This window comes from Scyliorhinus canicula, chromosome 10 (assembly GCF_902713615.1).
Source record: "Scyliorhinus canicula chromosome 10, sScyCan1.1, whole genome shotgun sequence".
Lineage (NCBI taxonomy): Eukaryota > Metazoa > Chordata > Chondrichthyes > Carcharhiniformes > Scyliorhinidae > Scyliorhinus > Scyliorhinus canicula.
In genome coordinates this window covers 123,436,352-123,453,121 of record NC_052155.1, presented here as the reverse complement: position 1 = coordinate 123,453,121, position 16,770 = coordinate 123,436,352, and the positions used below count along the sequence as shown (strand labels likewise).

General features: G+C 46.9%; 1 protein-coding gene across 6 annotated transcripts in view; it reads left to right on the top strand.

The window, feature by feature from the left end:
- Window positions 1–16,770, top strand: part of tpd52 (tumor protein D52) — a 92,175-nt gene that overhangs the window by 37,931 nt on the left and 37,474 nt on the right. For all 6 annotated transcript variants that reach the window (XR_005462128.1, XR_005462129.1, XR_005462127.1 and 3 more), the window contains exon 2: window positions 15,302–15,417. Coding sequence is in view for 3 of the 6 variants with exons in the window: in XM_038809675.1 (XP_038665603.1) it covers window positions 15,302–15,417 (116 nt within the window). In the remaining 3 variants the exon portion in view is untranslated. The remainder of the gene's footprint in view (window positions 1–15,301; window positions 15,418–16,770) is intronic.

Below are 16,770 nucleotides of genomic sequence, written 5' to 3'. Positions count from 1 at the left end.
AGGAGGTGGCAACCATTCCTAGATTTCCTGGCAGAACGGTAGAAAAAGGCCTGCAGCAGCAGCAACCCGGGGGGGAGGGGGCGTGTATATCTGTTAAATGTTGATGACGGGTGTTAATTTATTTCTATTTTGTATATTGGGGGGGGGGGGGGGGGGGGTTGTTTCCTCTTTTCTTTCTGTATTTCTGTATTTTGTTATTGATATTTTGTGAAAATTTGAATTAAAATTATTTTTTAAAAAAAGAACAGGTGGGACAAACCAGGAAATAACAGGCCAGTGAGTCTAACGTCAGTGGTAGGGAAATTACTGGAAAAAAGTGAGGGACAGAATCAATCTCCCTTTGGAGAGGCAAGGAGTAATCAAGGATAGTCGGCATGGTTTCATCAAAGGGATATCATGTCTTACAAATTTGATATTTTTGAGGATGTGACTAGGTGTATAGATGAGGGTAGTGCGTGATGTGTTGGGTACTCTGGATCTGTGGAGACTGCGTTTACCTTAGCAGTAACATATACAGGCTACCAACACTTGTAATAGTACAACACTATTTTATTAAGCTAGGAACTGTTGAACATACTTGCACTCTGGGTCGACACTATGTTAGATTAAACTGAAGACCTATGCCTATCCCGACCAGTCTAAACTGTTAGCACATGGTGAAGATCTGTGCTACAAGCTGCGAGCTCTGTCCTTCTCAGAGGCTGCAACCCGAATAAGCGCCCTCTGGCTTTATAGTGAGTGTGCCCTAACTGGTGATTGGCTGCTGTGTTGTGTGTGTTGATTGGTCTTGCAGTGTGTCAGTCAGTGTGTGTCTGCACCATTATCTACTGATGTGTATATTATGACGGTGCGGTTGATGTAGTCTCCATGGACTTCAGTAAGGCTTTTGACAAGGTCCCACTTGAGAGGCTGATGAAGGTAAGAGCCCACGTGATCCAGGGCAATTTGGCAAACTGGATCCAAAACTGGCTTATTGGTAGCAGAGAGGGTGATGGTTGAAAGCAAAGAGAAAATGCTGGAAAATCTCAGCAGGTCTGGCAGTATCTGTAGGTAGAAAAAAAAGTTAACGTTTCGAGTCCAGATGACCCTTTGTCAAAGGGTGATGGTTGAAGGTTGTTTTTGTGGCTGGAAGCCTGTGTCCTGTGGTGTTACTCCGGGGTCGTTGCTGGGTCCTTTTGTTGTTTGTAGTATATATTAATGATGTGAATATAGGAGGTATGATAAGTAAGTTCACAGATTATACAAAAATTGGTGGTGTGGTAAATAGTGAGGAGCCAGGACGATATAGATGGGCTGGTTAGATGGGCAGAAGAGTGGCAAATGGAATTTAACCATGAAAAGTGTGAGGTAATGCATTTTGGGAGGACTAACAAGGCGAGGGGATATACAATGAATGGTCGAATCAAAGGAAGTACAGAGGATCAAAGGGACCTTGGTGTGCATGTTCACAGATCTCTGAAGACAGTGGGGCAGGTTGATAAGGTGGCCTATGGATTCTTGCTTTTATTAACTGAGGCATTGAATATAAGGGAGCTTATGCTGGAGCTGTATAAAACGCTGGTTAGGCCCCAGCTGGAATACTGTGTCCAGTTCTGGTCACCACACTATAGAAAGGAAGTAATTGTACTGGGGAGGATGCAGAGGAGATTCACCAGGATCGCTTCAGCTGTCAAGAAAGACTGGATAGTCTGGAGTTGTTTTCGCTGGAGAAGGCTGAGGTGGGACCTGTTTGAGATGTATAAAATTGAGGGACATGGGCAGCACGGTAGCATTGTGGTTAGCACAATTGTTTCACAGCTCCAGGGACCCAGGTTTGATTCCTGGCTTGGGTCACTGTCTGTGCGGAGTCTGCACGTTCTCCCCGTGTGTGAGTGGGTTTCCTCCAGGTGCTCCGGTTTCCTCCCACAGTCCAAAGATGTGCAGGTTAGGTGGATAGGCCATGCAAAAATTACCCTTAGTGTCCAAAATTGCCCTTTGTGTTGGGTGGGGTTATGGGGATGGGGTGTGGGTTTGGGTAGGGTGCTCTTTCCTAGAGCTGGTGCAGACTCGATGGGCCGAACGGCCTCCTTCTGCACTGTAAATTCTATGGATAGAGTGGACAGGAAGGTACTTTTCCCCTTTAGTGAAGGGGTCAATAACCAAGGGGGCATAGATTTAAGGTAATGGGCAGGAGGTTTAGAGGAGATGTGAGGAAAAACTTTTTTTTTAACCCAGAGAGTGGTTGGAATCTGGAACTCACTACCCGAAAGGGTGATAGAGTTGAGAATCCTCAACTTTTAAGAAGTATTTAGATGAGGCTGAAATGCCATTGTATTCAAGGCTACGGACCAAGTGCTGAGAAATGGGATTAGGTGCTCGATGGTTGGCACAGACATTATGGGGCCAATGGCCTCTTTCCATGCTGTAAAACTCTGACTATGAATCTTGATGAAGATAGATGATCAACAGTGAGTCTCTGTCTTAGAACTAAACTCCTGTTAGAACTAGGAGCTGTCCATCTATTTAAAAAAAAAAAAAAATTTTTATTCAAGTTTTTCAATAACAATTTTTCTCCCCACAATTTAAAACAAACAAGGCGTGTTTCCACACCAACACAAGAAAAGAACTCACCCCCCCCCAAAATAAATAACAACAAAAAACCAACAGCAATACAAGAAAGAAGAAAATAACAACATAGCAAACCCACCGCTGCAAAAACAAACCCCCACCCAAGTTGCTGCTGAGACCGACCACTCTCTACCCCTTCGCCAGGAAGTCGAGAAAGGGTTGCCACCGCCGAAGGAACCCCTGTACCGACCCCCTCAGGGCAAACTTCATCCTCTCCAACTTGATGAACCCAGCCATGTCGTTGATTCAGGCCTCCGAACTCGGGGGCCGCGTATCCCTCCACTGTAACAGAATCCTGCGCCGGGGTACTAGAGACGCAAAGGCCAGAATGCCGGCCTCTCTCGCCTCCTGCACTCCCGGCTCTGAAGCTACCCCAAAGATCGCGAGCCCCCAGCCCGGCTTGACCCTAGACCCGACCACTTCCGACAAAGTCCCCGCCACCCCCTTCCAAAACCTCTCCAAGGCCGGACAAGCCCAGAACATATGGGTGTGGTTCGCTGGGCCTCCCGAACACCTCCCGCACCTGTCTTCCCCCGAAGAACCGGCTCATCCTTGCCCTGTCATGTGAGCCCTATGCAGCACCTTCAGCTGAATTAGGCTGAGCCGTGCGCAAGAGGATGAGGAATTCACCCTCTCCAGGGCATCCGACCACGTTCCATCTTCAATCTCTTCCCCTAGCTCTTCCTCCCACTTCGCTTTGAGCTCTTCTACTGAGGCCTCCTCCTCCTCCTGCATCAGCTGGTAACTAGCCGAGATCTTTCCTTCACCGACCCACGTCCCCGAAAGCACCCCCCTTGGCGGCAGCCGCGGAAACTCCGCCACCTGCCTCTTAACAAATGCCCTGACCTGCATATACCTAAAAGTGTTCCCAGGGGGGAGGTTCCACTTCCTCACCAGCTCCTCCAGAGTTGCGAACTTCCCATCCAGGAAGAGGTCCCCAAACTGTCTGATGCCTGCCCTGCCGATCGGTAGGTCCCAATCGCAGGCCAGGCCACAGCGGAGGCCCCCCCCCCCCAGCGCCGGCGGGACCCGGGGTTTTTGTGTCCGGCCACTCGGCCCATCCCAGGCCGAGAATCGCCAGGGCCGCATATAGCGGCCCCCGACCGGCGCCGTGTCAACCGCACCGGCGTCAATGAAGCCAATTCTCCGCTCTCCGGAGAGTTGGCAGACTGGCGTCGGGGCGGTGTTGCGTGATTCGCATCCGTCCCAGCAATTCTCTGGCCGACCTGGGTGGAGAAAATCCTGCCTAGAATGTTTGGTTTGAGCTGATTTGAGTAAATCCAGAAACTCTTGACTAAAGGGATGTATTATTAACCCAGATGATCAAAGGTACAAAGTTGTGATTTTAACAGTACAAATTGGTTGAGGGATAACAATGGACAGGGATCTGGAGAAAAGCAAAGATAATGGACTTAACCTGATGAGCGATAGCATGGTTAACAACTGGCAAAGTAAATTAGTTACGAATGGCTGATTCCTGTTTTCTGCAACTTCGAGGAAGATGTTTTGCCGGGTAGTGATTTGTCAATTTTGTCCACTTTTTGAACAGATGTTGAATGACAACTCTTTAAAACCACTCGTGATGAGCACTCTATTTGTACCTGGAACCTGAGGCTTTGCAGGAAAATAATTGAAAGCTTAATTTGTGTAGAGAATTAAGAGGTCTGGAGACTAAACTAGCTCTCATCTGATGAAAATACATTCATATGACTGGTTTTCTCAAATTATTTATGAAAGGCTATTTGTATTCATAAATTAAATTTTTTATCTTTAATTTTAATCTAAGCATAAAAGTACTAATTGTTCCTGCACTTAGTTTGCCATTCCTGAAGCAAATTTGTCATGCATGCTTGCATCATATCTCTGCCAACTGTTGCGTACATCTGTAACTTTAATCACATGCTATTGTAATTCAATTTTTTTGATTGATGAAACTGGGTTGTTGCTTGCAGAGACTTATGTTACATCAGAGTTAGTATTTGTTCAAGCAGCTTCAAGAACTAATTTGATTTTGTGCATTTAAAACAAATAAAACATCAACAAATGCAATTCTTATACATTTGCATTAACTTCTGCAATGCACTTTAAAACTAACTTGTAAGACTTAAGTTCTTGACATTTTTGTCATTTGTATCATAATTAAGTTTATTTTAATGTTTCATATGCTAATTTGAAATCCAGTTTAATATCTTTGTAGATTATGCTTGCAGTGCTCAGTTTAGCTTCTGTGTGAATATATTTTTCAAAAGTTGTGATTTGAAATGTTTTATTACTTCAAATTTTGCCCTTTCAACTCTGATTGTAATCCTTCTACAAACAAAAAATGTTATTGTTGTAAATTCTGGATCGAGAAACCATTTAATTGCATCCTTTTTATAACTTTAGAAGAAAATAGAATTAAATGTATTCACATGAAATTATACTGTAATACTTGATAACAAAGTTTTGTGTTCACATTTCAGATTTATTTCCTGTTTATCTTCATAGGACAGCTGACTTTTTAAAAGGACAAAGCTGTACGAACAAATTAAAGGTTATATTGCAAGTTTTTTTTCGATTTGAGATTTTCCACTACCCACTACATCTATTTGAACAATTCATCCTTTGTATCATTATGGCCATCTCTGGTGTTCCTCCAGGGCTCAAGTCTTGTAACTTAATTTTAAATCTTGCCCCTTGGTGACAATGCCAATTTAAATTACTTTTCATAACTTTAGTCTCTCATGCCTGGAACCATTGTTTTAAGTCTTTTTTACACCCTTGCATTGCATCTTTACTAAAATGCGATGCCCAGAGTTGGACATCTTACCCCAGTTGAGGCCGCACCATTATTTTATATAGGTTTGTTGTAACTTCCTGGTTTTGTACTTGCTGTGTCAATTTTTAAAGCCCATGTCCCATATGTTTTAACCTGGTCCCTTCTGTTCCTGTACCTCCTTTATAATTTACCCTTTTGTTTTATATTTCCCCCTCATTCTTCCAACCAAAATGAATCGCTTCATACCTTGGTGCATTAAATTTTAGCTGCTACATGCCTGCCCATTCCATCAACCTGTATATCTACTTGAAGTCTATCACTATCCTCTTCCCAGTTCACAATGGTTGACTTCTGCTTCTATTTCTTGTGTTTCAAGTTTTGTGCCATCTGCAGAATGTGAAATTATGGTCCCTGGGCTGGTTTAGCACAGGGCTAAGGAGCTGGCTTTTAAAGCAGACCAAGGCAGGCTAGCTGCACGGTTTAATTCCTGTACCAGTCTCCCTGAACAGGCGCCGGAATGTGGTGACTAGGAGCTTTTCACAGTAACTTCATTGAAGCCTACTTGTGACGATAAGCGATTTTCTTTTAATTTCATTTACACTCCAGTCTTGTTCAATAATAAATCTTGGCCTTCCGGTGTGGCAGCATGTAACAGTTGGATGCACTCCAGGTTGCTGTCCCGTGCAAGTACAGGTACTTGTGGCTTTGTTGCTCCTTTTATGAGAAATTTGTGGGTTCTGACCCGACGGAGCAAAAGACAATGATTCGGGTCATGTCGAGGTCGGCATTGAAGAGAGGCAGTGGGGGGGAAATTACAAGTGCTGACTGAGCCCAAGCAAGGAGTCATCAAAGAAAGCGAGGAAGCTGCTGCACCTATCACCCTCAATGATGGCAGGGATGATGGCAAAAGAGTTGGAGAAGTTTGATGGGAAGATGGGCAGGTGATTCCTGAGGCACAGCCAGGAGTTGAGGGCATCATTTAAAGTTATGGTGGAGGAGGCTCTGGGTCCGGTCAAGGAGTGGTTTGGGAAGACGGCTAAGGTGGTAGGCGAGCAGGCTAAGAAGTTGAAAGATGTGGAGAAGGTCTTGTGTCAGCACAAGGACTGATTTGCATAATTGGAAGCTGAAATGGCAACTGTCAGCAACATAAATAAGGGCCTCAAGGCGAAACGTGATGATGTGGAGTACAGGTCCAGGCGCAGGAACCTGAGGCTGGTGGGTCTGCCAGAAGGAGTAACGGGCCCAAGGCCAACCAAACATTTTTCTGCAAAGTTCTCTCAGTTGATGGCAGCGAGGGAGGTGTTTGCTGAGCCAGAGACGAACAGGGTGCACCGGACCTTGAGGCAGAAGCAGGAACCGAATGTGCCATCGCTTGTGGTGATCATTCAGTACCACAGTTTCCAGAGGAAGGAGCAGGTCCTGGAGTGAGTCAGAAATACCGGAGCATTGACAGGGATGGTAACATTGTGAGAATTTACCAAGACATCAGCATGGAACTGGTGAGGAGTCGGGTGGCTTCAATAAGATGAAGATTGTCTTGTACCATCTGGGAGTGCGATTTGGGGTGGTGTACCCTGCAAAGCTGAGAGTCACATTTGACTCTAAGGACTTTTATTTCCAAACTCCAGAGCAGGTTGAGAACATGGGCTGGGCACAGTTTGAGGGATGTGGGGATGCTGATGGGTGGTTGGGGTTTTACTGTTCAGGTTCATGTTGATACAAGCTGGGTTGGGGTTATGGTAGCGATGGTTAGATGGGCATGTTTCCTGTGCTGTTTGGGTGTAGTAGTTGGGGCGATAGGGTGTTTCTTCCCTGAGTTTAGGGCTTGGTTTAATATGAGTGGGGATGAGGACCAGAAGGGAGGGGTGAGCTTGGGACAAAAGAGAAGGCAGTAGATAGGGAATAGGTGGAGCCAAGGATGGGGATGGTCGCCAGTTTGATTTGGCTCGATGGATCTGGATGATTGTTGTTTGGGGGTGCGTTGGGGGGGGCGAGTTATAGGAAGCGGCAGGCTGTCTGCTGGGGGTGAGACGCTGGCAGTGACCAGGAATCTTTCTTTGTTCTACCGCTGGGGTGGAACGGGCCTCTGGCCTGGGAATCATTGGTGAAGCTATGGCCCATCGCAGTGGCAATGTCTGATTTCAGATTGGGGGGAGGGGTGGGGCAGCGGTGAGAGACCACCCAGCAAGGGTTATCACCTGGAATGTGTTTGGGGGGGGGGCAATCAAAAGAGCACAGGTTTTTGCTCATTTAATGAGTCTGGGGGCTGGCGTGATGTTCTCCAGGAGACCCACATGAATGAGCAGATTGGGCGCGGGATTCGGATGGCTTGGGTGAGCCAAGTTTTCCACTCTGGGTTCGACAGCAGGTCCCGAGGTTGGCAATTCTCATTGATAAACGGGTCCGGTTTTGTTCGGAGAAGGTAATAGTGGATGTAGGCAGGTGGTATGTTATAGTCACGGTGGTATTAGAAGGAAAATAGGTAGTGTTGGTGAATGTATATGCCCCGAATTGGAACAATACAATGTTAATGAAACAGTTGCTGGCAGAGATACCAAATCAAGATGCCCACCAACTCATTATGGGGGGGGGAGGAGAGACATGAACTGTGTGCTAGACCCAAGGGTGAATCGCTCTAGGCTAAGATCACTGGTTCCAGGGGGTGATGGCAAAAGTATTAATTGCCTTTATTGGGGAAACTGGGTAGGTAGACCCATGGCGGTTCAGGCACCTGGGGGCGGAAGAGTTTTTGTTCTTATCCTCCATACATAATGTGTTTTCCAGGATTGATCACTTTGTCATGAGCCGGGTGCTGTTGGTAGGGGTGAAGAAATCAGAGTATTCCTCGGTGGTCATTTCTAACCATACTCCACATTAGGTGGTCTTGAGTTGGTGGTAGGCCGGGGCCGTCGTGGTTAAATGTAGGTCTGTTGGCAAACCTGGGGTTCTGTGCAAAGATCTCTGGGCTATCCAGAATTACATTTTAAATAATGACAACGGGGAGTTATCACCCTTGATACTCCGGAAGGCGCTTTAGGTAGTAATTAGGGGAGAAATTATATCCTTCAAGACACATGTAAATGGGAAGTTAATGAGGGAGCAGGAAAAGCTGGTAGGCGATATTATAGAGGTTGATCGCAGGTATGCGAACAGTCCATCCCAAGAGCTATGAGCAGAGAGGGAAAAAAACTACAAACTTAGTTCAATTTGATCTCTATGGGTGGGCCGTGCCCCAGTTGAGGCGAGCTAAAGGAGCAATCTAAGAGTATGGGCAAAAGGCAAGTCGGCTCCTGGCATATCAACTGAGGAAACGGGAGGCAGAGAGGGAGATTGTCCAGATCAGGGCGCGGGATGAGGCTGGTCTCTGCTCAGCAGAAGGTGATTGAGGTATTTGGGGCCTTCTACAAAAAGTTATACGGGTCAGAACCGCCGCGGGAATGGAGGGAGATGGTGAGTTCCTGGGGAAGTTGGACTTTCCCACGCTGGGGTAGGAGTTATGGGAAGAACAAAAGGCTCCATTGGAGTTGGTAGAGATCAAGGAGGTGCTGAGGTTGATGCAGTCTGGGTAGGCACCGCGGCCTGACAGGTTCCCGGTGGAATTTTATAAAAATATGTGTTGACCAGGTGGCCCCTTTATTGTTCTGTGTGTTCAGGGACTCTAGAGAGAGATGCTCTGCCACAGACGCTAATGCAGGCGTCGATTTCTCTGCTTCTGAAGAAGGGAACAGACCCTGCAGACTGAGGGTTGTATCGTCCGATCTTTCTGTTAAATGAGGATGCAAAGCTTCTAGCTAAGGTGTTGGTGCTAAGACTAGAGCCATGTCACCCAGAGTGGTGGGGAAAGACCAAATGGGGTTTGTAAAGGGCAAGAGGTTGACAGCAAATTTGAGGCGGCTGTTGAATGTGTGGTACTTACCCCGGCGGAGGGCCGGGTTCTGGAGATCATAATTCACTTGATGTGGAGAAAGCATTTGACTGGTAGTGGTGCTATCTGTTCACAATACTGGAGAAATTTAGGTTTGGAATGGGCTTCGTAGCGTGGGTGAAGCTGTTGTATGCAGCCCCATTTGCCAGTGTTTGCATTAACCAAGTGACTTCTGAGCCCTTGCGTCTATACAGGGGCATCAACCAGGGATGTCTGATTTCCTCTTTCTTGTTTGCGTGAGCAATAGAGCAACTAGCCATGTCACTGTGGACTTCAAAAGCTTAGGAAGGAATAGTTAGAGGAGGGGTGGATCTTAGGGTCTCACTATATGCCGATGATTTGTTATATGTTAGGGATCTGAAGATGTTAGTAGGAAGCATTATGGGGATTTTGTAGTGCTTCAGAGCCTTCTCTGGCTATAAGCTAAATATAGGAAAGAGTGAGTGCTTGGGTGGAGAGGGTGTCTTGGTGGATTCCTGTTCCGGCTAGCAGGAAGTCGTTTTCGGTATTTGGGGGTCCAGATAGCAAGGGTCTGGGGAAACTCTGGAGATTGACTACACAAGTCTGGTTGGGAAGCTTAAAGCAGACCTGCAAGGGTGGGATGGTCTCCCACTATCCCTGGTGGATGGTGCAAATGATTTGAGATTAATATCTTGCCGAAATTTTTATTTTTATTCCAGTGCGTCCTGGTGTTGCTGCCTAAAACGTTCTTCAGAGAGATCGACTGACTTGTGAGTGGGTTTATTTTGGCGGGTAAGGGCCCAAGGATCAGGAGGGCAATGTTCCTGAAGGAGGGACAAGTCCGGGGGCTTGGCCTTGCCAAACTTTCAGTATTGCTATCGGGCAGCCAATGCTGAAACAGTGCGAGGATGGTGCGGGGATTCGGAGGAGCTATGGTTTCCGGTCGAAGTTGGGGGCGGGGGGGAAAGGGAAGAAACCTGGGGGTGTTGGTAATAGCTCCACTCCTGGTGTTGCCGAAGCTACATTCGACTAATCCGGTTGTGTAGGCATAACCCGGTTGTAGTAGGCATGTTGAATATTTGGAGGCAATTAAGTCAGCATTTCAATTTGAAGGCTGCCTCGAGGCTAGCTCCCATCTGTGCAAATCAGTTATTCGAGCTTGCTAGGTCAGATTGAAGTTTAGGAAATGGAAGGAAAAGCGGTCGGAGAAGGTGGAAGACTTATTTTTAGATTGTCGGTTCGCTAACTGAAGGAGAGACATGGGCTTACGGATGCTGATGGGTTCAGATATCTCCAGGTGCATAGCTGTGTCAAAAGGCATTTTTCAGCCTTTCCGGTGAAGCCTTCTACCTTGCTCGAGTGGATTTTATCCTGCTCCGGGTCGGAGGTGGCCAGTACGTCGGCATATACCAGCGCATAGTCGGGGGAGGAAATGTGCTCAGTTAAGGGTGTGAAGGCAAAATTGGCAGAGGAGCTGGGGCTGGTCTTGGAAGAGAAGGTTTGGAGGGAGATTTTGGTTGGGGTGGAGGGGGCAGAGTATGCCGGTTAGTAATCTCGGACTATGCACCCATTGGTTGGAGATGCGGCTTGGGTCGGGACAAAGCAGAGGTTGTTGGCAGATAGTGGGCTTTGTGACAAAGGGCTGTGATTAAAGGTTATGTAGAATGGAACCAAAAGGGGAGGTGTCAGTGGACACCTTTTGGGAAGCGCTAAAAGTGGTGGTCCGAGGGGAGATGATCTCATTCAAGGCACATGCAAATAGGAAAATGAGGGAGGAATATGAACGGCTAATGAACGAGATAGTGGAGATAGATAGGGAGTACTTGAGGGGTGCCCACCATGGAGGGATTGGCGAGGAGGAAAAAAATTAGTGGCAATTTGATAGGCTGACAACGGGGAGGGTGGTAGGACAGCTTAATAGAGCAAGAGAGGTGCAGTATGAATATGGTGAGAAGGCGAGTTGAATGTTAGCGCATCAGCTACAGAGGAAGGTGGCGTCCAAGGAAGTAGTGAAGATACAGACTGGACAGAGATGTGGTGTCTTAGCCGGGGAAGATAAACGTGGTGTTTAGGGATTGTTATAAGGAGCTGTACAGGGTGGACCTGTAGCTGAAGAGGGGGACATGGGACGGTTCTTAGACAAACTGGAGTTTCCACAGTTGGAGGAAGAGAAGAGGCAGGCGTTAACGGAGTCACTGGGGCTGAAGGAGATATTGGACAGTGTGAGGGGTATGAAGTCAGGGGAGGGGCTGGATGGCAACTTGGCGGAATTTTATAAGGAGTTCACGACAGACCTGGCATCACGTCTCTTGGGGGTGTTTAATGAGGCATTGGAGAAGGAGGAGCTGTTGGAGACGATGATGCAGGCAACGATCACATTACCAAAAAAGGGGAGGGGACTGTTGGAATGTTGGTTGTATGGGCCCATGTCGCTGTCAAATATAGATGTGAAAGTGCTGGCTAAGTTGGTGGCGGGAAGGATGGAAGGTTGTGTCCCGGGGTGGTCACGGAGGAACAAACAGGCTTCGTAAAAGGCAGGCAGCTGTCTAGTAATATAAGGAGGCTGTTAAATGTGCTTATGTCAGGAGCTCAGGTACCAGAAGTTGTGGTGTCTATGAATGCGGAGAAGGCATGTGACCGGTTGGAGTGGCGGTACCTGTTTGAGGTCCTGGGAAGGTTTGGGTTTGGGCCAAAGTGTGTGGCCTGTTGTATGTGGCACTGAGGCGAGTGTGTGGACCAATGACATGGGCTCATGGACCTTTGAACAAGGCAGGGATGCCCACTGTCACTGCTACTGTTTGCGCTATAGAACCTCTGGCAATGGCTCTTAGGGGGCTGGCAGAATGACAAGGGATTACAAGGGGACGAAGGGAACATTGGATATCGCTCTGTGATCACGAACTACTATTGCAAGTTTTGCACCCGCTGGAGAGCATAGAGAGGATCATGGGCTTGTTGGTGAAGTATTGGGGCGTGTAAAGAAATGAGAAGTGCTCCCGGTGAATGAGTTGGGTCGGCAAGCCAATTTAAGGGGGATGCCATTTAAGGTGGCCCGAGACAGGTTTAGAAACCTGGGGATTCAGATAGTGAGAGAATGAGCAAATGCTTCACAAATGGAATTTAACAAAACTGGTGTAGGAGGCGAAGGAGGATCTGAAGAGGTGTGATGCGCTGCACTTGACTTTGGCAGGGAGGATCCAAGTGGTGAAGATAAACATTCTGCCGAGGTTCCTGTTCATATTCCAGACACTCCCGATCTTTGTACGCAAGGCCTTCTTTCGGAAACTGGACACAATTATTTTGGACTTTGTATGGGCAGGGAAGGTGCCAAGGGTTAAGAGGATCCTGCTGCAGAGGCAGCAGTGAGGATTGGTGTGGCCGAACCTGCTACTTTACTATTGGGCTGTGAACGTGGAGAAGGTGAGGCGAAGATGCCAAGGAGAGGGAGTAGAATGGGTTAGGGCAGATACACGGAGAGCCCGGTGGTGCAGTACACGATGAAGATCTGGAACCAGCTGAGGAGGCACCTTAGGAAAGTGGGGATATCGGTGTTAACGCCGTTGTGTGAAAACCACAGTTTTGAGCCCGGTGGATAGATGGCATGTACAGGAAGTGGAGAGAAGTAGAACAGGGAGGTGAGCGGGTGGTGAAGATTTAAGGAGAAATGGGAAGGGGAGATAAACTGGTGAGTATGGAGTGAGGCGTTATGAAGGGTAAATGTGACCACCTGCAACAGGATGAGCCTGATACAGTTCAAGGTCATACACAGGGTACATATAACGTGGACAATAATGAGTGGGTTCTTCCAGGGAGTGTGAGAAGTGTGGGCGGGGACCAGCCAAACACACACATGGGGTTGCGAAAAGTTGGAGAGATTCTGGCCGGGAGTATTCGCGGCACTAGCAAGGATAGTGGGTGAGGAGGTCGACCCCGACCCTTTGGTGGCGATATTTAGATATCGGAGAAGCTGGAGCTGATGGAGAGGAGGAAGGCCAATGTTGTAGCCGTCGCCCCTCTGATTGCCCAGTGATTAATTTTATTGGAGTGGCGGACAGCAACGCCGTGGAGGGTAGCGGCCTCATTGGATGACTTATATGATGTTCTTTGGCTGGATAAGATCAAGTACGAGTTAAGGGGTTCAGCGGAGGGTTTCAAAGCAAGGTGGGGGATGTTCGTGACTGTGTTTGAGGAGTTGTTCGTCGGGGAGGGTGAAAATGGGGAAAAACTTGTACAAACTGTGTAGTTGGGTGTTGGGAAGTTTGTTTCCCGAATTGTTTGTGTTGTAACATTTCATATATGTTTGGAATAAAATACATTTTTTTTAAAAATGGGATTCGGGGATAGACTGGCCTCTACCATGGAAAGGTGAATAGAGTGTTTAGGGCCTTTTATGAGGGGTTGTATTGGTTGGCGCCGCTGCAGAACACTGGATGGTAGAGTTCTTGGAGGAGGGTGAGGAGGAGAGTTTGAGTTTCCCGCGGTGGGGGAGGAATTGCGGGAGGGTCTGGAGGTGCCACTGGGCCTTCAGGAGATTCATACAGCATTGGGGCATATGCTGGCATGAAAGGCACCGTAGTTGGATGGGTTCCCAATGGAATTTTATGGAGGTTTTCGGATCAGTTGGGTCCGTTGTTCCGGGATGTTTCGGGACTCTGGTGCAGTGCGCACTCCCGGTTAGGTAGGGATGGAACATAGGGTGTCATTATATGCAGATGATTTGCTGCTTTTTGATGCTGTATGTCGGGGATCTGGGATAGTCTATAAGGAATATTATGGGTCTTTTCCAGAGCCTCGGTGCCATCTCCAGTTGCAAGTTGAAATGGGGAAGAGCAAATATTTTGTGGTCAGGAGGGGGAACCTGATTGTGGTGGCGGGGGGGGGGGGGGGGGGGGGGGGGGGAGGGTGGATTGCTGTTTCGGTTAGCGAGAACTAGTTTTCAATACTTAGGGGCCCAGATGGCTGGGTATTGGACGTGGTTTCAGAGGTTGAATTCTATGCTTGGTTGAGGCAGACCTACAGAGGTGGGATAGTTTTCAATTATCTTTGGCGTGCCAGGTCCAATTGGTTAAGATAAACACCTTGCTGAAATTTTTGTTTCTATTTTAGTGTTTTGCGGTGTTCCTGCCCAAGTCTTTTTTTTTTTGAAGGGTAGAGTGGCTTATCTCAGCTTTATTTGGGTGGGTAAGGCCCTGAAGATTCAGAGGGGAGTTCTTCAGATGGGCAGGCAGGGGGTCTTGTGCTGCCAAACTTGCTATTCTATTACTGGGCGGCCAATGTGGAGAAAGTGTTGGGGTAGTCCGGGGATCTGGGGCTCTCTGGGTTCAGATGGAGTCCGAGTCACGTAGAGGGACAAGCTTGGGTGAATTGGTAATGGTGCCACTTCCATTGGTGCCAGCAAGGTACTCTGAGGACCCATTAGTGGTGTCCACATCAAAAAATCTGGAGGCAACTCCACCAGCATTTTAAGTTGGGGGCAGCGTCAAGGCTGGCTCCCATTTGTGCTAACCCCCTGTTTGATACAGCAAGGCTGGATGCCAGGTTTTGGAGTATGGAAAGAGAAAGGCTGGAGAGAGTGAGTGATTTATTCGTGGAAGGGTGATTTGCCAGCCTGAAGGAATTGAAGGAGAAATTTGGGCTGTTTGGCTCAGGCTTGTTTAGGTACCTCCAGGTATGGAGCTTTGTGTTAATATATTTCACTTGGTAATTGTGCTGTGATTCTTATTTTATTCAAAGACCAAAGTTTTGAATAAGTTACTTAAATATTAAACCTATAGTATGGAAGGAAACCAATACCCTAAAGTACTACAGATAATTGTACAATGTGCTAATTATATAAATTGAGGTCAAGTATATAAAGGTGGAGGACATTGGAAGTTTACTTGAGCACATGTAAAGAAATACTTATTGACACTGGAGTAGATTGGAGTCAGGTTTTATAAACCAATAATGTTTCACTTTGAACACATCTATTTCAAGTAAAGATGCGCTCTGGTTTCTTGCTTCACCAACTGGCTTTCAGGGAGTGGTGACATGTCTGTTCTTCATTGCAGGTCTGCTACAAAGTGATCCAGCGCCTGAAGTAGGAGAAGATGCGGTTGCAACTGCAGGTCTTGGAGGTGGAATAACAGACGATGAACGAGAAGAACTGACAAATGAACTTGCCAAAGTAAGGAAGGACCAGTTTGGGAACTGAAGAATGTGTACTGGAACTTTATTCAATATGACATCCACACACCTCCTCTTCCAAAGCCCCAGTACCCTCCACCTCCACCGTGAAACGTTTCCTTACCCCCTCTTTTTTTTTGACGTGCGTACTCATTTTGATTTTAGATCTACACTGTGGTCCAAGAAAATACAGTGATCCTTCTGTGAGCTTCATGTATAAATCTGCCTAGTATGGTATTCTGCTACTTGAGATAAGATGGAAAATGAGGTTTGGTTTGGAGTGTTCATGTATGGCACTATAGTAGTGGTGAAATACAGTGGTTTTGCCACTTATAGCCCTGCAAAAACGTAACATTTTGATTCTGACATGGTGTATGAGTAGTTGCTGAGTGGGTAAATTGCCACTGCCGCAGAGAAGGTAAGATTTAGAGGGATTTAATCACCTGTGTTGAAAATAAGGTGCCCCTAGATTTATGATTTAAAAACAGGAAATGCTGGATGAACCTGCTTTTAAAAAAAAAATAAATTGTAGATTCTGGAGCATATTATGAAATGATCTGTTTGTTGGAAGAACTGATGAATGTGGTTTCATTTTTACTTTTTTTCTAAAAGCTGAAGTTTTGTGCAAGCTACTTGACCTCGAATACCCCGGAAACAGAGGAGATAGATACTGAACAAGAGCTCCAATGGTTGGTTAGAGCCAAACAAGAAATTAATACCAGAAATTGACCATCAGCTGGCCCACAACCAGGAAGAGAATTTGGGCTTGGGTTTCAGAGGCTGTAGAAATCGTAGCATCATTATCGTTATCATCTTGGCAGCAGCAATATGTAGTGGAAAAGAACCAACAGCAAAGGCACATGAGACGCTAATTTAATACAGAAGCCTTGTGAATTTGTTTTTTTTTAAACAGACAATTTTATTGAGGTATTTTTGGCATTGTAAACAGTAGCAATATCCGTTAGTGTGCAGATTCCAATTAAAAAAAACATAGTGCAAATAACAGTACCACTCTCGCAGATAGACCCGCCTATTCTTCCCCCCCTACTCTACACTATTTTACCCCCCCCCCTGCTGACGATTAGTTTCCCACGAAGAAGTCGATGAATGGTTGGTTGCCACCTCCGGGTGAACCCCGATAGTGAACCTCGTAAGGCGAACTTGATTTTTTTCCAAGCCGAGAAAGCTTGCCATGTCCGACAGCCATACTTCAGTCCTTGGGGGGGCTTTGAGTCCCTCCAGGCCAACAGTATTTGTCGCCGGGCTATCAGGGAAGCAAAGGCCACAACGTCGGCCTCTATCCCCTCCTGTACTCCCGGGTCTACCGACACCCCAAAAATCGCCACCTCTGGAC